The 19,760-nt window shown below is 46.5% G+C and overlaps 8 protein-coding genes and 1 pseudogene across 8 annotated transcripts; 7 read left to right on the plus strand and 2 right to left on the minus strand.

Annotated features, from left to right (window-relative positions):
- Positions 1-430: 430 nt before the first annotated feature.
- Positions 431-1,430, minus strand: LOC118508077 (peritrophin-44-like). Its single transcript, XM_036047541.1, has 2 exons — positions 1,310-1,430; positions 431-1,248 (listed from the first exon to the last, which is right to left on the minus strand). Exons 1-2 carry the CDS (start codon positions 1,320-1,322, stop codon positions 650-652), a joined length of 612 nt encoding a protein of 203 aa, XP_035903434.1. The 5' UTR covers positions 1,323-1,430; the 3' UTR covers positions 431-649.
- Positions 1,431-1,475: 45 nt separating this feature from the next.
- Positions 1,476-2,549, minus strand: LOC118508075 (peritrophin-1-like). The gene is made up of 3 exons (XM_036047539.1): positions 2,407-2,549; positions 1,758-2,338; positions 1,476-1,664 (listed from the first exon to the last, which is right to left on the minus strand). Exons 1-3 carry the CDS (start codon positions 2,420-2,422, stop codon positions 1,605-1,607), a joined length of 657 nt encoding a protein of 218 aa, XP_035903432.1. The 5' UTR covers positions 2,423-2,549; the 3' UTR covers positions 1,476-1,604.
- Positions 2,550-4,152: 1,603 nt separating this feature from the next.
- Positions 4,153-5,605, plus strand: LOC118508071 (mucin-2-like). Its single transcript, XM_036047534.1, has 4 exons — positions 4,153-4,238; positions 4,374-4,441; positions 4,507-5,263; positions 5,350-5,605. The coding sequence occupies exons 1-4, from the start codon at positions 4,232-4,234 to the stop codon at positions 5,514-5,516; spliced, it is 999 nt and encodes a 332-aa protein (XP_035903427.1). The 5' UTR covers positions 4,153-4,231; the 3' UTR covers positions 5,517-5,605.
- A 2,380-nt stretch (positions 5,606-7,985) lies between these two features.
- On the plus strand, positions 7,986-9,650 carry LOC118508067 (peritrophin-48-like). Its single transcript, XM_036047524.1, has 2 exons — positions 7,986-8,133; positions 8,228-9,650. Exons 1-2 carry the CDS (start codon positions 8,127-8,129, stop codon positions 9,565-9,567), a joined length of 1,347 nt encoding a protein of 448 aa, XP_035903417.1. The 5' UTR covers positions 7,986-8,126; the 3' UTR covers positions 9,568-9,650.
- A 5-nt stretch (positions 9,651-9,655) lies between these two features.
- Positions 9,656-10,943, plus strand: LOC118508074 (peritrophin-1-like). Its single transcript, XM_036047538.1, has one exon. The coding sequence runs from the start codon at positions 9,787-9,789 to the stop codon at positions 10,480-10,482; it is 696 nt and encodes a 231-aa protein (XP_035903431.1). The 5' UTR covers positions 9,656-9,786; the 3' UTR covers positions 10,483-10,943.
- Positions 10,944-11,263: 320 nt separating this feature from the next.
- LOC118508069 lies at positions 11,264-12,497 on the plus strand (annotated as a pseudogene).
- A 1,835-nt stretch (positions 12,498-14,332) lies between these two features.
- On the plus strand, positions 14,333-17,836 carry LOC118508066 (uncharacterized protein K02A2.6-like). The gene has a single exon (XM_036047523.1). It carries the CDS (start codon positions 14,492-14,494, stop codon positions 16,361-16,363), a length of 1,872 nt encoding a protein of 623 aa, XP_035903416.1. The 5' UTR covers positions 14,333-14,491; the 3' UTR covers positions 16,364-17,836.
- Positions 17,202-18,306, plus strand: LOC118508070. The gene has a single exon (XM_036047533.1). It carries the CDS (start codon positions 17,256-17,258, stop codon positions 18,207-18,209), a length of 954 nt encoding a protein of 317 aa, XP_035903426.1. The 5' UTR covers positions 17,202-17,255; the 3' UTR covers positions 18,210-18,306.
- Positions 18,307-18,321: 15 nt separating this feature from the next.
- Positions 18,322-19,165, plus strand: LOC118508076 (probable endochitinase). Its single transcript, XM_036047540.1, has one exon. The coding sequence runs from the start codon at positions 18,460-18,462 to the stop codon at positions 19,099-19,101; it is 642 nt and encodes a 213-aa protein (XP_035903433.1). The 5' UTR covers positions 18,322-18,459; the 3' UTR covers positions 19,102-19,165.
- The last annotated feature ends 595 nt before the right edge of the window (positions 19,166-19,760 follow it).

The raw sequence follows: 19,760 nt of genomic DNA on the forward strand, positions 1-19,760 counted from the left end.
GTGTTTCTTTGCTAGGCTCGACAATATTTTCTACCCTAGTTTCCATATTCTTGCTAAAACTTTACATTAATTTGAGAATAATCTCCAGCATACAGTGGTTTGTCAAACGATTAAAACTCTGTAACGAATCAAATACTCTGTACGAGGTTAAATGATTGGGAATACATTAGAAAATAAATAAATAAATTTGTTGGTGGAACTAGGGCCCATGATGGCGTTTCCTTGCCAAGGAAAATTCTTCCCAGTGATAGCTTTGCAAAGTAAAAGGGACTGAACACATCATTTAACTAGTTTATTTATTTATTTAACACATTTAACGGATAAGCTTTGTGTTTTTGAGGTATCTTCTGAATAACTTACACTCTGTTCTAAGCCCGAGAACAATAGTTTGATCTTTTCTTGAGAGCTTTCTAACATATCACCACGATCGTAGACAAAACTTTCAAATCATTGCATTAACTCTCTGAACAACCTTGTTAACACATTAACCTTGGAAATAAAATATTTATAATCCTTTCCTTCGGGATGCAATTCGGTGCTCTGTAGTTACGTTACAGTTTCGGACGCTTTAAACTGCAGCTCTTTTAAAACTACTCAAAACTGAAACTTTAGCAACGAGCATCTCAGTGTATCTCATTTTATGTCCAATTCATGCCGGGGCAGTCCCTGGTGGGCACACATAATCCGTGGGCGCGACACACTTCGAAATGGTGCGACTGAACACGGTAGTTCCGGCACAGGTACGCACCACTGGAGTCAGCTTATCGCAGATAATGTACTTCTGGCAGGAGTTCAACACCGGATAGAACGTGGTCGGTACGGCTGTGGCCGGATCAACCGTAAGGCAAGGATTCTCCACGCACGAACTATCCCCGGCCAAAACGCAGTCTCCGAAAGTCTCGTCAAATAGCGTACCGTCAGCACACGTCCTATTGAACGGTGTTTCTCCGACACACAGCGTATAGGCGGTACACACATTCGGAATCGACACTGACAGCAGTCCGGTGTTTCCCTGGCAGGGGCCTACGTTGCAGGTCACCATTTCGGGAATGTCACACAGCGATCTGGTGGAATCGAAATATTTCTGATCCGGGCAGGTCTGTAGTATGGCTTTACCCTGATAGCAGGTGTAGTACTGACTGCAGTTCGTGGGATCGGCATGGTAAGAAGTGACTGTACTGTCGCAAACCGGTGGCGTTTGAGCAGCACACGCACCAAGCATTAGTGCCATCAGCAGCATAAGATGAGCTAGATTTAAGGGACCATGAACATATTAATAAGAATCACAAACGGAAACACTCAAACTTACTCATATTTGTCATCTTTCAGGGTTTTCAGACCAAAGCACTCTGAACACGAGAGGTCAATCTTTAGGTAGGCACACGCAAAACAACGATCGAGATTAAAGATTTCTTTCGCCCCAAATTCACTTATATAGCGGCCCATCATCCCCCAAAAATGGTAAACACGTTTCAGACGTTTCAGTTAGATTAAACTGTTTTATTTTGCGTCACTATTATGAGGCAGCCAAGGTATCTATCTACCTTTATTTGCTTATCCACACCATTCGTAAAGATTAAGCTCATTGTGCTACCAAATACCGTCTACCAGAAGTCCAGTTCCGCTTCATTCATGCTGGCAGGAATCTCCGTCGGAGTCTCGACCTAGATGTGGTAAGGGGTTGATAACTTTGGATTACAGACGTACATCCGGGGAGAGCAAGCACCCGAGATTCCCGGTCTGCTTTTCATACTTACAGTGCATACACCATCCACCGTGCATTTTTCAGCCACCACATCGAAGAACAGACCAGAAGCACAGTCTCGTATATTCGCTTCACCTTCCACGCAAATAATGTACTGCGAACAGTTGGCAGGATTCGGATGAATTTCCAGCACGGGCGGAACTGCTGGTGGTCCGCAGGGATTCACTACGCAATCGGTTAAATTCGCATAATTACACTCTCCGAGCACTGGGTCGAAAAAGAGACCCGTGTCGCAGGTTTGATTGAATGCCACTCCACCAATGCAAATGATGTACTGATCGCACGAGCCGGGCATTGGCAGATATTCGATGCCTTCCGGTGGACAATTGTTAATCTGGCACTGAACCTTTTCCGGCACATCGCACACAATTTTCACCGGATCGAAAAACTTGCCATCGGGACAGGCCTGTTCGTAGCCCTTGTTGCCGTAGCAGGCAAAGTACAGCGAGCAGTTGGTTGGGTGGGGTAGAAATCCGTCCGTTTTTCCCGCTTCCACGCAGGGATCCACGGTGGTTTGTGCCGTGGCACAACCGACTATGGCCAACAGGGCAACGAGCCCCAGTACACGAAATTCTGGTTGCAAGAAATCGAAGGGTTTCAGTTAACTTTCTGTACCTTGCTTCCAATTCTTCGATACTTACTCGCTTCGTGAATCATCTTTTAAGCACGACAATGAGGATTAGACACAGTGTCCGGAATTGGCCACATCGATCGTGTTTTATAGTGCGCTGGATTGTGCAGTAGCTATCTTATCGATTTCAGATCAGTCTGAGATTGATGGTGGTTTTACCTCGTTGACATGGGAATCTTGTCGATGTAATGGCTTAATCATTCGTATTCCCTCTACAACCCGCTATCACAAAACCAGTCGACAATCCATTGTTAAATCTGTGCAAAGCCGAATACTAGGGGTGTCAAACAGCTCTTGGAAATAAATATGCTTCTCCATTCTGCACTGGTACATCATATGCTCAGTCTCAATAGGAGTATACTATATGTATACTTTATTGTAATTTTATATTATTTTCGTTTAGTTTCATAATTACTATCGTTTGTAATACATTTAAATAAATAAAATCTAGTTTATTGACATTCATTTCACAAGTTCACAAGCTGTTGTAAGGCAACTGTTCTCGCAACCAACCATTGAGATTCGACTATCCTACGCTAAACTAACGTCTAATCAGTTGCGTATGAATGACGCCATATCGCACCAAAATAGATGATCTTTTCAGATACAAAATTGCTGTGATTAATCAGACAGTGCACCAACAAACATACGCTTAGACAAGCATATGAGCGTACAATTTAACCTTCTTTCTGTATGGGTAGCATTCCATTCATAATTTGCTATCGTCTTGCGTCTGTTTGGAGCGTATCAGCAAATACCATGAACGTTAAAAAAGGCGTTTGACGAATACGACAACGAGTCGCACCGAGCATGATTAACCTTTTCGCGCATTTCTAGACAGCTCATGAATTTCAAGACAACCCCAGTCCTGCTACTTGGGACCATTGCTGATTCTTCTTTACATAAACTCTTCTGCCTGACAACTGCTGCTTGCTGTATGCTGATAACATTAACTATAAAACTTCTGAAAGTCTAGTCTCCTGAAAGTAGGCAAGGCATCCGAAGAACTTTTCAAACTATGTAGTTGATTTACGCAAGATTGAAGCGGAGACGGGATGGCGCTCTGGATGGGAATTGAACCCCGGTCCTGCTGTGTGAAGAACGGCGCCGCATTCGCCTCGGCCACGGGACCGCTTCATTACTGGACTGATTGCTTTACTACGCGTAAAATCAAGCCACAGAAAGCCACAAAATAGCAGGCCGACAGACCTTTTGAGGTTGTAGTGCCAAGGATAAAAAACAAGAAGGTCGTCGTCTGGCCAACTTTTTTGTAGAGGGCCTATGAAATGCTGATCTTGATTGCAATGGACATGTATCGAACGTGATGTGAAACGCATTTTTGTGCAGGAGAATTGTAATCACGCCCGCATCTGATTGGCTCAGAATTCATCCACCATAAGGAGCATATAAATACGACAAATAGCTATAAATAATTATTTATAAATAATTATAATTCTTAACAAATTTAGCCCAACCATTTTAATGACAATAAAATAAACCAACGAAAAGAAAGCGAGTAAACGTTTCTAGTTCGTTTCCTTTCTTCTTCCCAGCTTTGACTCACTGTGTCTATCTCCTTCCCTATGCACAGTTCGCACTGTATCGCGCCCGAAAAGCCCACCGAAACTCATGATGGTCATTAAGATACAGAAAACATCTGAAACAACAAGCATCCAAAACATGAGTTACGTTTCAGCGACTATCATTCAATCGCTTAAACGTATAAATATACCTCCCTTGCAGTGGGCGACAGAAATTGGTCGTTGAGTTTAGTTAGCCACCGAATCCCGCAATCAGTAGTGCCAGAGCTGTTTCTTTCGACAGGAGACGTAAAAATGCAAGGTATATTGTGAGAGTGTTATTTTTTTCCCTTTATTAATAACATGTTTCACTAAGCAATACGGCCAGGCCGTTCTTTATGAATAAAAAAATAACATGTTTTACTCACTTCATTGTTACCTGTTGGTTTCCGGTTAGCCCTCGGCCTAATGGCCCTAATTGGGCTTATGGTTGGTTCTGCATCGGCTAGATTCATTTCCGATAATGTGAGTAAAAACAGAACGTTTGCTTAGCGTTCGATGCCTGTTAATGATAAAATAATTCTTTCCAGATTTGTCTAGCAATGCCAAATGGGCAGAAGCTGCCCGTCACCGACGACTGTGCTGCATACATCGTTTGCGAATACAATGTACAGAAAATTCAACACTGCGCCTTCGGCACCCTGTTTGACCCTTACGCGATGGTTTGCAACTGGGCTTCCTTCGTCAAATGCGGACAAACACCTTCGCTGCCTCCGTCGTCGGCTGTTGTAGCCCAATCCACTACCTCATCACCCATTCCGACCGCTCCAACGCCTGTCAGCACGACATCCTTTAAGCCGCCCATTCCGACTGCTCCGACACCAGCACAAACGATTACTCTGCAAACCAGCACAGGATTCCCCAGCATACCTACTGCTCCCACCGCACCACCAACAACTCAGCCACCCTACATTCCCACCGCGCCTACAGCGCCACCAACATCCCGGCTGCCCGTTGTGGTGACTTCCCTACCGACTATTCGTCCAACCACGGCACCACGACCAATGATCACTACCGCTCCACCGTTCTACCCACCCGCGAACCCGTACCCGTTTTGCACACCGGACGAGTTCAGCTTCATCGCCCATCCGTCCGCCTGCGAGAGCTACTACATTTGCGCCTACGGTAAGCTGATCCTGCACAGCTGCGGACATGGCGTGTACTGGAACACGGCCACCAACCAGTGCGACTTTCCCGAAAACACCGACTGCACCAATCTGCCCAATCCAGCAGCACCGGAAACGTCGACCCCATCCGCAGAAACAACGACGATATCAAGCACTCCGGGTAAGGGAAATGCTGATTCGGATGCGCCAGCGCATAATCTACAAACTAAACACTGCCCTACGGCTTTCCCATTTCCCTTTCGGTAGATTGTTACGGCAGTGAAATATTTTACCCCAACTACAACGACTGCAGCCAGTACTACATCTGCATTGGGCTGCAACCGATCCTGATGAGCTGTCCGAGCAACTCCCTGTGGAACAGCAAAACGGCCCAGTGCGATCTTCCCACTAAGGCTGTGTGTGCGAAGAAATAGCCAGCAAGCTGGAGGAGATTTTTTATTCGTTGTGCGCCTGTTCATTGAAATATACTTAAGCCATGGATTGGTTTCGGCTTTATAGAGCATTGCGTGTCTATTTTGCCTATTTTAAATTTGAATTTGGGACGATCGTCAGGCGATCTTGCTAGTGTAAAGATCGATCGGCATTTAAAAACAATCATGAGTGCTAATTCTTTTCATTTGGCACATCGCAAGTGAGTCCTTTTGATAAAATATTTTCAGATTTAACATACACTTTGCTTATTACGCAGGTAATAAAAAAAAACTGTTCAAGAAATGATGTACGGTTGTACCAAGGAAGTCATGTTGTTTAAGGAATCTTCACCAAGTGATTATCTTCTCACCGTTCAAAGCCTAATTTGTTGCTATTATGCCGCAACCTAGAATAAACACCTAAAGGTTATTTATTGTTTGACCGCAGCCACTTGCGACAATGTTAAAGAGCTACGAAATCTCCACAGTTTCGATTCTTCTCTTGGTTGGATTGATTGGAGTGTTGAACAAGATGTATGTACTGCTGATATCTTTAAATCCAGAACACAGCGTTTCATTCTGCCTATTCCTAGACATTCCAACAGGATGTCCTTGAGCTACGTTGTTTAGCTCTGGCAGCAAAGCGTGTGGAGAAAGACTATTAACCACTGAGCCGTTTGAAGATAAAGATATTATCAGGAAGGTGCTTGTCAGCGACCCATTTGGCACGAGGCACAGTGAGCTCGTTGTCTGGATCAGGTAGTACCGAATCTGTTGAAGTTCAGATGCAACCGTGGTTGGAGAAATGCACCTCTGCACCGAGTTTCCTGGAAAAAGTTTGACGACCCAAACATGTTTAACCAAGAACATGTTTGGTTAAGCACAAAAATGCCGTCGCTGTATTTTATTTAACTATTCTTTTTTCTCAAACTTACCATATCCGTGTAAGTTCCATTCGTGGCTAGAGTGTTACACTCGATAACATGCAGCACTCATCAATGTCATAAAGACTTCATCATTCGGATTACTGGTGAGTTTAGGAACACAGGCTGTCTTCGAACACTGTACTGTTGTAGCCTTGTGTATTTTATATTGGAGTATGCCTATGTCGTTTGGGGTCCATTTTTACCGAGAGTTCCACTAGGATTGAATGTATTCTAAGACAATCTACTCGAGTCGCCCACAAACACAGATTTGGTTCTTCAATTATGCCGACGTATGAATCACGTCGACACCTGTTGGCGTTGATGCTTAAGACCTTCTCTGCCTATTTATATGTTCCTTCACGATACCCTCGTCCTAGAGATACCCTGACTTTGAAAAAGCGTCACACTGTTAATTGCAACAATGAACCTCTTCACTCATATTTTAGATGCTTTAACATATTCCATTCTAAGATGTAAAAAAACTATTGTTCTCTTAACTTAAATTATTCTTCCTCTAAGCGTTCACAATTTTTCCCCTTAAATAGAAAATAATGACTGTAGCACATGATTAACCATTCGCCCTTGGTTGCGTAACTAGAAATCTACGTTCAGCAATACGAAGGAATTGTAAAAGTAAGTTTTCTTAGAAAATGTGTAACAAATATATTAATAACAGTAATCACCACTTGAATAAATCAATTATAATTTCATTAAAAAATACTTTCTTTTTCTTCTTCCTTTGCACTACTACCTCGAGAGGTCTCGGTCTGCCATTTCTGACTTTCTGTGACTTAATTTTATCCGTAGTAAAGTAATCAGCCCTACGTACGGGGAGGCAATCTGGATGGGAATTGAACCCCGGTCCTGCCCTGTGAAGAGCGGCGCCGTTACCTCCCTTGGCCACCGGACCACCCCTTTAAAAAATGTTTTATAACCACAAAAACGTGGATGAAAACCCGTCAAGTTTGATAGAATTCTGCACTGAATAGATAGCAATTGTAGTAGCTCTGTCAACTAGTAACGTTTATTATCCTGGTAATTTTGAGAATCTGTTAATATCGCGCAAAGTTATTACACATAATTTAGTTGGAAAAATAATCCCCTTTCTATGGTAAAACTCGTTACACCGCTTCCATAGGCGTGCTAACAATCCACAACCCTGTTACTGAGTAGAACTGACACCTCTGTCACACCATAGTTAACATCGTCTTTTTCCAACCACTACTCTCGCTGGACAACAACACCTGTCCACAGGGTCATCCCGTGAAATAACTGAAGCAGCGACATATTACCGAACCGTTTTGTCTAATCATTGTCACTGATGCACTGCTATAATTGTGCCGCGTTTCGTAACGCGTAATGAGTATCGAATTGGAAAGAATATGCCGCTGGGTCAGTTTCAAAGCAGGCCGAGTGTATCGCGTGTGGCGGCATTGGACATTTTACAACTTCCTTCCTGAATTATCTTCACGCCGTTGGGTTGTCCTCATGGGCACATCCACCATAAAGCTGGTCAGTTCGGTCGGAAGTACCATCAATTTGCTTTGGCAGATAACAGATAACTCGCATCAAGCGATCGACCTGAAACGTGCACCTCCCTGATGCCGCACAATTGTCTGCCGAAAGCTTTCCTATATAAACGATAAATGGTACATCGTTGAATGAATAAAAGCAAAGTGCTTGGATAATGAAAGGTAAGGAAGTGATAATGTCAACCCGGGGTGTTGTAGTGCAAAATGATCCATAAACTAGAACTGAGTTTAACTGTTACCCATGTTTCATGTGCAGCGTTGGCGACGACTATCCTTGGATGCCTGCTGCTGGTGGGCTCCGTCCAGGCTTACAATGAGATCTGTATCGGCGTACCTAACCTCACTTACGTGAGGAGCCCGCAAGCGTGCTACTTGTACTACGCCTGCATCGATGGACAGGCGTACGGATACACGTGTCCCGAAGATCTCTGGTTCTCGATGGAGTTGCAGCGCTGCGTGCCTCAGGACGAAGCCGACTGTGACATCGAACCGGCACCAGAACTCCCGGAAGCACCACCAAGACCACCGTCCCCAGAGTGTGAGGATTTGCCCGACTTCACCTACCTTCCGAGCAACACTTCGTGCCAATTCTACTACCAATGCATAGACAATTTCGCGTATCGCCTCTCCTGCCCGCGCGGATACTGGTTCAGCATTGAGCTTGGCCGTTGTGGCAATCGGTTCGAGGTCGAGTGCGACATAGAGGAACCGACGCCAACGCCTACCGCGCCTCCTGGTCCATCCGAGCCAAACCTTTGCTTTGGACGGCCCAACTTTTCCTACGTTCAAAGCCCACAGTTTTGCCAGCTGTTCTACTACTGCCTCAACGGTACACCCTTCCCGATGATCTGTCGCAATGGATTCTTCTTCGACGAAACCACGCAGGACTGCATCCCGGAGGAGGAGGCACAGTGCAGTAACCCCGGTTTGCCCGGGTCGACTCCAGGACCGACGCCAGGCATTTGCAGCAACGTAGACGACGGTGAAATGGTTATCAACCCACAGTTCTGCAATCAGTACTATGTGTGCGTGGAAGGTACCGCTTTCCCGACCCTGTGCCCCGACGGTACATGGTTCGACCAGGAGACGCAAGCCTGTGGTAATCCGATCGATGTCTTCTGCCCGAACGGACCACCGACCACACCGACCCCCAACGTGTGCGTCGACTCGGAAGACGGTGAATACGTGCCCAGTCCTCAGCGCTGCGAAGCATACTACGTGTGCTCGGGAAGCATCGGATACATCCTGTACTGTCCACCCGGCTTGTGGTTCGATCAAGTCTCGCGCGAGTGCGTTTCACCAGCCAATGCGGTCTGCAATGTGCCCACGCCTCCGACTCCACCCCCTACCCCAACTATCCCTCCAACCGTTCCACCTACCGGACCACCGGAGGCCGGTAACCAGCAGTGCAACGGACTACCCAACGGAACGTACGTGCCGAGCCTTGACGACTGCAGCCGCTTCTACATCTGCTTCAATGAGGGCGCGTATCCGAGCAATTGTCTCGGCGGGCTGTTCTTCAACCCGGAAACGATGCTCTGCGACCTGCCGGAGAACGTGGTGTGCAATGTGCGGGCTCCGAAGGCTGCCGCCTAATTTTCGGCACCTGTAAACTCAACCATCATTCATTGTCCTATGAATGTTTTCAATAAATGTTGCTCTCACATTATGACCCGACATAAACAGCCCATCCCGGTTGTGGCTTATCGGAGCCGCTTCCTTTTGGAGGTTTATTGGCCACCAAGGACACGGGCGGTGTATAAAATAGGCATCCAATGATAGTGGATCTGTTTAGTGCAGGTGAAGTTAAGTACGATGTGGTCGTTATTGAGGGTTGTACTGCCGCTCTTACTGGTGTCCCAGGTGTCCGTCTTGGCGGACGATGATCGTTGTCAAGCAGTGCCAGACCTGAGCTACATTCCGAGTCCAAACGCGTGCTACCTCTACTACAGCTGCATCGGTGGAAACGCCTATCCACAGATCTGCCCGAACGGTGAATGGTTCTCGATGCAGCACCAACGCTGTGTACCGAAAGACGAATCGGAATGTGATCTTGCCGAGCCGCCGACACTGCCAGAAGCGCCCGCCCCTGATCCATCACCTTTATGTGACGGAGTACCCAACTATCGCTACTTAGCTAGCGCTGACTCTTGCCAGTGGTACTACCAGTGTATCGATCAGATTGCGTATCGTCTCTCTTGTCCGCTGTTTTACTGGTTTGACGAAACTCTACAGCGCTGTGGAACGCGATACGATATGGAGTGTGATCGTGAGCAGGCAACTTCCACCCCTGTGCCAACGCCTCCAACAGTGGATCCACTAGACATATGCTACGGGCAGCCGGATTCCTCCCTGATTCCTAGCAATACGCTTTGCGAACGCTATTACTCCTGCTATCAAGGTGTCGCTTACCCAAACACCTGCCCGAGCGGATTGTGGTTCAATCCGCAGTCGGGCGTATGTGACGATCCCGAAAATGTGGAATGTGCAGCTAGTACTTCATCACCTTAATAGTACGCATGGGGTCCTGTTTGGTGAACAATGCTATCGATTTACCTTACCAGCGCATGTGTCGACCGATTGCCACAAGGTACAATCTTGTGTCGTGATACTCTAACAATCGCGAGGCGTTCCTCCTGCACTGGTGTCCGGTGTGTACTGTTTTACGCATTCCAGTGGCGAGCTTCTAGCGATTGTTTGATCGCCCAAGCTATCTTCTACGTCACCACCAGAATCACCAGATTAAGCAACAGACCTTTACATCGAGTTCCAGGAAACAGTTAAACCGTCTCGTCTGAACCGCTTTCGTCGTATCGCCAGCCAACCAATAAATAAAATCCCGATAACAACGCAACCATCCAGCCAACATTCTGTTTCTGTGACGTCATGTGTTGTTGATTGCAAGTATTCAATGTACTATGCGAACTGATTTAACGAACATCGGATTAAAGTCAATTCCTTACAGCAGTGTTCTTCTGACTCTTCTTACCACTATGCATATGTAATTTTTGTAAACCAATATTCCAATAAGTTATTACACTTTCTACAGCATAACCAACTACATTTCTTACAGACACTGTTTAAAAGTCTGCTTCTATGTATATCTAATCAGATTGCCACTCTGCAGTGACCGTTACACTGGATTACGGTTCTTGTGTTTTACGCGTCCGTCAATCGATATGTTTCTCCTGGGTCATATATCACTGCCCCTAATCTCTGCCTCTGATAAATAACCACGCCGCCACGATCGACCGATGCGTTTCGTGCCGTTTTTCTTATATAGGACCGTGAGTGTATGCTGTTCCTCATTAATATCAGGGTTAAACTGGAACAGTGATATAGGGAAAAGGGTGAAGATGAACAAACTTTGGACCATACTGGCGTTTACGCTGTGCTGCCTAGTCAGCGTCTCATTGCAAAAATCGTCCTCGTCCTCTTCTTCGTCGTCTTCGTCCTCGTCAAGTGAATCAAACGAAAACGGACGCCCACCATGGGTGTCCACCGGGCGCCCACCATGGGTATCCACCGGACGGCCCCCGATCAATCGCAATCGGTGCGATAGCGTACCGGAGGGAAGCCTTTTCCCGGCGCCCAACTGTGCCAACTTCATCCGCTGTGAAGGTGGCAGTGAGCGGGAGATTGCCTGTGTTCCGGAGGGCACGCTCTTTGATCACACAACGCCAGGTGTGTGATCATCCGGAGTTTGTGACGTGCTACAGCCAGGAAAACCGGTGCACGGGCCGGGCCAATGGAACGCTCATTCCGGCGGAATCGTGCTCCAACTTTATTATCTGCATGAACGAGCTGGAAAACGAAGAGGTAACGTGCGCGCCGGCTGGCACTCTGTTCGATCCTCAGCGTGAAGTGTGCGACTATCCTGAGAATGTGCTGTGCTGGGAAAGTGACATGTGTGCCGGCCGTCCGGACGGATCTCTGGCACCGTCGCGAAACTGCAGCAATTTCTTCATCTGTGAGGATGAAGCAATCTTCGAGGAAATCACCTGCCAACCGCACGGAACCCATTTCGACTGGGAGCGAGAAGTGTGCGACCATCCGGACAACGTCAAGTGTTGGGAATCCGGATCGAATGGCAATAGTACGGATCGACCCCCGACATCTACGGTTGCACCAACGCGTCCGCCACTAGATGTCAACGTGCCGAACGACATATGTCGGGGTGTTACCGTGGGAATGCTCGAACATCCAAACGATTGCACGCAGTACGTGATCTGCGTCTTGGGTCAGCCCACAATCCAACGATGCCCGGATAATTTCATCTTTATCGCCGAGCTGTCTACGTGTGGTTTCGGTGATCCAAACACCTGTGTTGCTAGCCCAACTTGGGTTGAGGTTTACCAGCGAGTCGTATCGTACGTCCACTAAACTCATCATACATGACTACCCAACTCTTTGTGCGACCCACAAAACAACGTTGGTGTGAAACTATGTGCTATGATAGTCCAATAAAATAAAGTGCAAATAGATGGCTCTCTTAACCTTACCAACAATTCTGCAAACAGTTCAAATGATTGATTTACTATATTATAAATAACCGAAAGATGTTTCAACATATTTTGTGTCTGAGACACTACTATTGTTTGACTGTTGAATTTAATTTACTTTTCATTAAAAAGGACTTCCCATGAATCATCTAAACGAAAAACTGTAAAGTAAAAACTTACTTTCAAATTATGACAATAAATTTAAAACTTTCTTTAATATTTACTACCATATTTTTTCTTCAAACTTCTATGGTATAAGAGTGTATTCTCTGCTTCCCTGATCGCCTCTTCCTATGTTTTAATAGAATAATTGAAGCATAACAAGCAGCATGAGTAATTGAGTGAATTATTTTATGTTTATGTTTATAATTTAAATACAACGGACCACGCAAGGCCCTTTGCAGAAAAAAAACACCAACTAGCAAGTAGGATGCCCAGTTCTTATACAGCTTAAGAGCAGTAGAGCGGTCCTTAAGCATCTGGGACTGTGAGGTTTCGAGCTCGTTGCTTTAGCAAGTCGATAAGTTGATTTCACCGCACATACTCTACAATGCTTAGCTGAATCCATCCATCAAAATTCATTATTCATTTATTTCGGTTATTTCGTCTCTACAATACAATCTGGCGGTGCTTGTCTTAGTAAAGTAAGTCCAGCGATTCACGGAACTCACCGAACACGAACAGACTCTTAACTTAAGGCGGCTCTTGCCCAGTTCATTCGATCTGTCTAGCAATAGGTCTGTCGGAATATTGAGCTAGGTCTAAGAGTCCTGAACGGAGCAGTATAGTTCACAGCACTAAGCAGATTGGGTGCTTCAATATCATCACTGATTAAATCTGCCAAAAACACACACAGGATGTGTTGTGGAGATACGGTTGTGTCGAAACCGTGCTTAGTACACAGCCTTGTGTACTAGGCTTCACAACCCGACGAGTGACAAATGTCACTCGGTGCGGTGTGTGTGTATGCGGAGTTTTATCTCTATCTTCTATCGCCAGCGGTCGCCGAAGCAGGATGCGTGAAATATACGTTAAGTAATTGTATTCAAAGTATTGATATTGTACGTGTGTTATTACCGTTACAACAGTGGCGACGAGAAGTTAAACGAATCTGCGAAGTGCAGCAACGAGAAATATCGAATACAGTCCAGTCCAGCAACGAGAAAATAACGTGCAGCACCGAGAAGCGTCACGAGCTTGAACCAGGACGCCGAGACGCCATCGCGAAACCGTCAGCACGAGGAGGTCAACGGCCAACCGAATGGCGATTGGCTTCAGGAGCTGTTCAGAAAACAACAAGAAATGCTCGTAAACCAACAACAGGCATTTATGGTGCAGCAGGAACAGCTGATTAGTACGATCCTCCGGACCGTGCGTACCGAGCCGAAATCGGTAAGTTCCGAGCAAATCGTGGATTTGCTGGCAGGAAGCATAAAAGAGTTCAACTATGACCCGGACGCAAGGGCCACGTTTGCCGGTTGGTACGCGCGGTACGAACCACTTTTCGAGAAGGATGCGGAGAGACTCGACGACGGTGCGAGAGTGCGGCTACTTTTACGGAAGCTCGGAATGGCCGAGCACGAGCGGTATTGCAGCTACGTTATGCCGGCGAAGGCGAATGATTTCGATTTTGCAACCACGCTGAGGAGTTTGAAGCTGCTGTTTGGCTCACAGGAGTCTAAAGTGAGTCAACGTTTCAAGTGCTTACAGCTAACGAAAAGTGCAACAGAAGATCATGTAATGTTCGCGTGCCGTGTTAACAAAGCAACTGTTGAGGCTGAATTAGGAGGTTTGTCCGAGGAAGCGTTGAAGTGCTTGATTTTTGTGTGCGGTCTCAAAGATGAGAGAGATGCGGATATACGCATGCGTCTGTTAAGCAAAATAGAAGAGCGAAATGATGTTACTTTAGGCCAGTTAACGGAAGATTGTCAGAAATTGATAAATTTGCGTCGCGATACGGCAATGATAGAGGGAGAAGTGCGTCTTCAGTAGGAGTAGGGGCTACGATAAGCCACAAAATGCCGGATGGAACTGTGAAAGTAGTGCAGCATGCAGCGCGAGCGCTGACAAAAGCAGAAGAAGGTTACAGCCAACCAGATCGAGAGGGCCTAGCTATTATATTTGCTGTCACGAAGTTCCATCGTATGATTTTCGGGCGGAAATTTACACTACAGACCGATCACGCTCCGTTATTACGGATTTTTGGTTCACGCAATGGTATTCCAGTGTATACGGCGAATAGGCTACAGCGTTGGGCCTTGACATTGTTGATGTACGATTTTAAGATCGAATATGTGCCGACAGATAAATTCGGAAACGCAGACGTTCTATCACGTTTAATAGATAGACATGAAAGGCCAGAACCGGAATTTGTTGTAGCAAGTATTAATGCGGATAAAGAAGTGCAATGTCTAGTTAGATGTATCACGGAAGTAATGACACTTACGTTTGAAGATATTGTGCGTGGAACCAGTAACGACGTTAAATTGGAACAAGTAGCGAACTACGTTCAAAACGGATGGCCGACTAGGAAACTGGTGGATACTGAACTCAGAAGTTTTCAAGTTAGGAGCGAATCTCTATCCACCTTTAACGGATGCATACTATTTGGCGATCGATTAGTGATTCCAAGAGATCAAAGATTAAAGTGTTTAGCTCAGCTTCATAAAGGCCACCCGGGCATTGAGAGAATGAAGGCCCTTGCGAGAAGTTACGTTTATTGGCCCGGGTTGGATCGCGAAATAGAAGAAAAAGTAAAGCGTTGTAGTAATTGTGCAAGTGCGGCTAAGTCAATGGCTCATAGCATACCAATCCCATGGCCAGCAGCTAAAGGTCCCTGGCAGCGCGTGCATGTCGATTTTGCCGGACCAATAGGAGGAATGCATTATCTGTTAGTTGTTGATTCTTATTCTAAGTGGCCGGAGATTGTAGCGACTCCAACAATCACGTCTAGTGCGACTATTCAAATTTTACGAGGGATATTTGTTCGATTTGGAATGCCGAATACCTTAGTGAGTGATAATGGGGCACAGTTCACGGGTGCAGAATTTAATACATTCTGCACAGTTAATGGTATAGAACATCTGCGCACTGCACCCTTCCATCCCCAATCAAACGGACAGGCCGAAAGATTTGTAGATACCTTTAAAAGGGCTTTAAACAAATTGGAAGGGGAAGAAAATACGATACAAGAAGCTTTAGATGTTTTTCTAATAACGTACCGAAGTACACCACACAAACTTCTAGAGAACGATCAATCGCCAGCTGAGGTTATGTTAGGCCGTCGTATGCGGACTTGTATGGAATTATTACGGCATCCAGCTGAGCCAGTTATAAATGAAACGAATTGCGCAATACTATCAAAAGTGTACAATATGAATGATCAGGTCTATGTAAAAAGGTATTTTAGAAACAAGTGGAAATGGGTGCGCGGCATAGTTCAAGGGAAGTTAGGAAGAGTAATGTATGAAGTGCTTACTGAAGATAACAAGCTACAAAGATCGCACGTAAACCAACTTCGTAGACGATATGATAATACTCAGCCGGTTTTGAACAAACCCCGTATGTTAGACGTGCTGTTAGACACTTGGGGTATAGACGCGTGTAAGCCAGCATCATCATCAGTATCGCCCTGTATACCGCATCATCAAACAGCATCGCCGTTATCATCATCGTCATCCTCATCTATATCGCCGTCGTCATCGTTTCCGTCAGTACTTCCGTCATCACCATTGTATTCGTCATCGTTGGCACCAGCAGAGGGGAGTACCTCAATGTCTCCGGGATTTGCAACCGCCGATAGCGGACCAACAACACCGGTGGAACATCTACGCCGATCTACGAGGGTTCGAAGACCGCCGCAGTGGATGGAGCCTTACCGCCGGAATTAGGAGGGAGATGTTGTGGAGATACGGTTGTGTCGAAACCGTGCTTAGTACACAGCCTTGTGTACTAGGCTTCACAACCCGACGAGTGACAAATGTCACTCGGTTCGGTGTGTGTGTATGCGAAGTTTTATCTCTCTCTTCTATCGCCAGCGGTCGCCGAAGCAGGATGCGTGAAATATACGTTAAGTAATTGTATTCAAAGTATTGATATTGTACGTGTGTTATTACCGTTACAACAGGATGTTCATTCATCTAGTTGGGATAGGCCTGTAGGCATAATAATAGGCATCAACTGGTGTAATCCGAGCCAAGTAGCAAGCTGGTAAATTAAAATTATGGTAAAGCGTATTGATAAAGTGTTCGCAGGAATAACTACCTAGCGCGAGTAAACTTAAGTCACAGAAATCCAGAAAAGGCCGACCGAGACCTTTCGAGGTTATAGTGCCAAGGAAGAAGAAGAACATATATTGGTTTGGAAGGTACTTGCTTCCCGGAGTACACAAAATCTGATCGAGCATGATTAAAGCTAGCAGTAACTACAAAATAAAATTGTACATTGAGTTACAACCTCAACATGTACCAATTACGTTTTATTGTACTTTGCCGAATATGTTTTGAGTAATCGCCACCAACACTCAAATGTCGCGTCCGAACACCCGACCTACGATATCTAATCACACTCTCTCAGCTCGGCAATCGCTATATCAGGTACTATCTGAATCCTACTACGAACCCCGGTGGGGCTTGCTCGCTTCGTACCTCGATAATCGATGAGGGTTTATGAGGATCAGATTAACCGGCAAGATGCGCGAATCGCCCTATAAAGCTTCCACCCATGCTACCATTTGCCATCAGTTTTTGTACGAGCGCAAAAAGAAACGTCGTACAATTAGATATGGAAAAATTACTCATAATCGCTGGCCTGTGCTGTCTTGTCGGTGCAGGACTAGCTTCCTTCCAACGGCAGCCGCTCCTGATACAGGGCAACTTTGTGCCTCGCAACTCATCGGCTGACAGAGGCCGCTGCCAAGGTCAACCAGATGGCACCCTGTTCCCGTCCGCCAACTGCTCCAATTTCATGGAATGCCAAGGAGATCGGGAGGTAGAGATCGCCTGCCTGCCAGTAGGTACCATGTACGACTATCAGCGTGAAGTTTGTGATCATCCAGAGTTTGTGACCTGCTGGACGGAGGAAAATCGTTGCACTGGCCGAGACAACGGAACGCTTATTCCTGCCACCAACTGCACCAACTTCATCATCTGCATGAATGAGCTCGAAAACGAGGAAGTCACCTGTGCGCCCGCCGGTACGCTGTTCGACTATCAGCGAGAGGTGTGTGACCATCCAGAGAACGTTCAGTGCTACGAGGGCGGTGCTTGTGCGGGCCGTCCCGATGGATCGCTGGCACCATCGCGCAACTGCAGCAATTTCTTCCGCTGTGAAAATGAAGACATCGCAGAGGAAATCACCTGCCAGCCGCAGGGTACCCTGTTCGACAGGGACCGCGAAGTGTGCGATATCCCGGAAAATGTGGAATGTGATTCGGGACCATCCGGAAACAGTACCGCTGCGCCACCGATGCCTACGGAAGAACCAACCCGTCCACCGCTAGACCCTAGCGTACCGACTGATCTGTGCCGTGGCGTTACCGTAGGCATGCTGGAGCATCCGACTGACTGCACGCGCTACGTGATCTGTGTGCTGGGTCAACCGAACGTACAGCAGTGCCCGTCAAATACCATCTTCATTGCAGAACTAGCAACCTGCGGTCACGGTGATCCGGTGACGTGTGTGGCTAGCGAAGCTTGGATTGACGCGTACCTCCGCGCTACTACGTACGTTCGCTAACCGAATGCTTCGTGGTATCTGTTCCTTGTTCCCGAATAAAACAATAACAAATGCACCGTGTGCTGTTTGTAATAAGAAACATTATCATCAGAAAAAACAGACAACAAACTTTTGTTTATTGCATCCTTGTCACCGCCAGACAGGCGAGCTGTTGATTTTGTCTGGTCCATTATCTCCGCAGCGCCGTGGGACAAACGGTATTTAAGCTTAATTAAGGTGGCCCATCGTACCATACCCGAATCTCATCACGATGAACAAAAAGCTGTGCATTCTCCTCGTGCTAGTCGTTCTCTGTTCGGCCGCCTCGGCCGGCAAGAGCAAGGAATCGTCGAAGGAATCGTCGAAGGAATCGTCGAAGGAAAAGTCCAAGGAAAAGTCTAAGGAAGATTCCGGATCGAAGGAAAACTCGAACGAAAGCTCCTCCACCGAAGCACCCGCTACGGAGGCACCAGCAACGACTACTGCCTCAGCCGCCGGTGACCGCTGTGCCGGACAACCCGATGGCACCATACTTCCATCCCTGACCACCTGCGCCAACTTTGTCACCTGTCAGGGTGAGACCGAGACTGCTGAAGCTACCTGTGTGCCGAGCGGAACCATCTTCGATTCTGCGCGAGGCGTGTGCGACTACGAGGCCAATGTAGCGTGCACGATCGGTGAAGGTGAAACCACGACCGAAACGGCAACGAGCGCACCTGGACCGGAACCAACGGAAAACGAGCTGAAGGGTATGTGCAAGGGTGTGATCATCGATATGATTGCTCATCCCGGTAACTGCAACAAGTTCGTCATCTGTGTGCTGGGCAAACCAAACATCCAGTCCTGTGGAAAGAACCAAGTCTTCTACGCAGACATTAAGCTGTGTGCATTTGGCGATCCTAAGAAGTGTTGAACGCAGTTGTAGTCATGCAGCGCCTTTCCAGTTATTCAATAAAACAAGCATCTGTTAAAGCAAACTTGTCCGTGCATCTTATTTGGCGTTTGAAGGCTTAAGTGGCCGCGAAAGGCCTCGAGCTCGCAAGGACCCCAAACGCACCAAAACCTCATCTCCGATCAGCAGAATCGATGGGGTAGGGAATGTCCGAAATCCTATTCCTCGTAAGACCTCCAAGGGACAAAATCCGCCACTGCCTGAACCTCAGGCAGTATATCACTCGTCAATCAAACAGATCTTTAATGTAAAATATTTCTAATGCAATGGAACCTCCTAATTGCTCATGTTCGTGGAATTCATAATGTTATGGCCACAGTCCACTTTCAGATAAGTGTTATCTGGTATGTTTTCTTGCACTTCTTCTTTTTTGCCGCTCTCATCTAGAAGGCTTGGCCTGCCATTTCTGGTTTCCTTAATTTGACTGGCTGGCTGGCAGGAACGTCAGCGTCGCATATGGGAGGAGGGTTTAGCCCGGCTGCATATAATGTCCAAAAATACCACATCTATCACAACGACCACATTTAATCAATTCTCACGTGCTTCCACATTCGATATCTCAAATGTGATGCCTTAACCCTAACAATGAGCCTCGGACGTAACCTCCCGTAATAACTTGA

Source organism: Anopheles stephensi, chromosome 2 (assembly GCF_013141755.1).
Source record: "Anopheles stephensi strain Indian chromosome 2, UCI_ANSTEP_V1.0, whole genome shotgun sequence".
Classification (NCBI taxonomy): domain Eukaryota; kingdom Metazoa; phylum Arthropoda; class Insecta; order Diptera; family Culicidae; genus Anopheles; species Anopheles stephensi.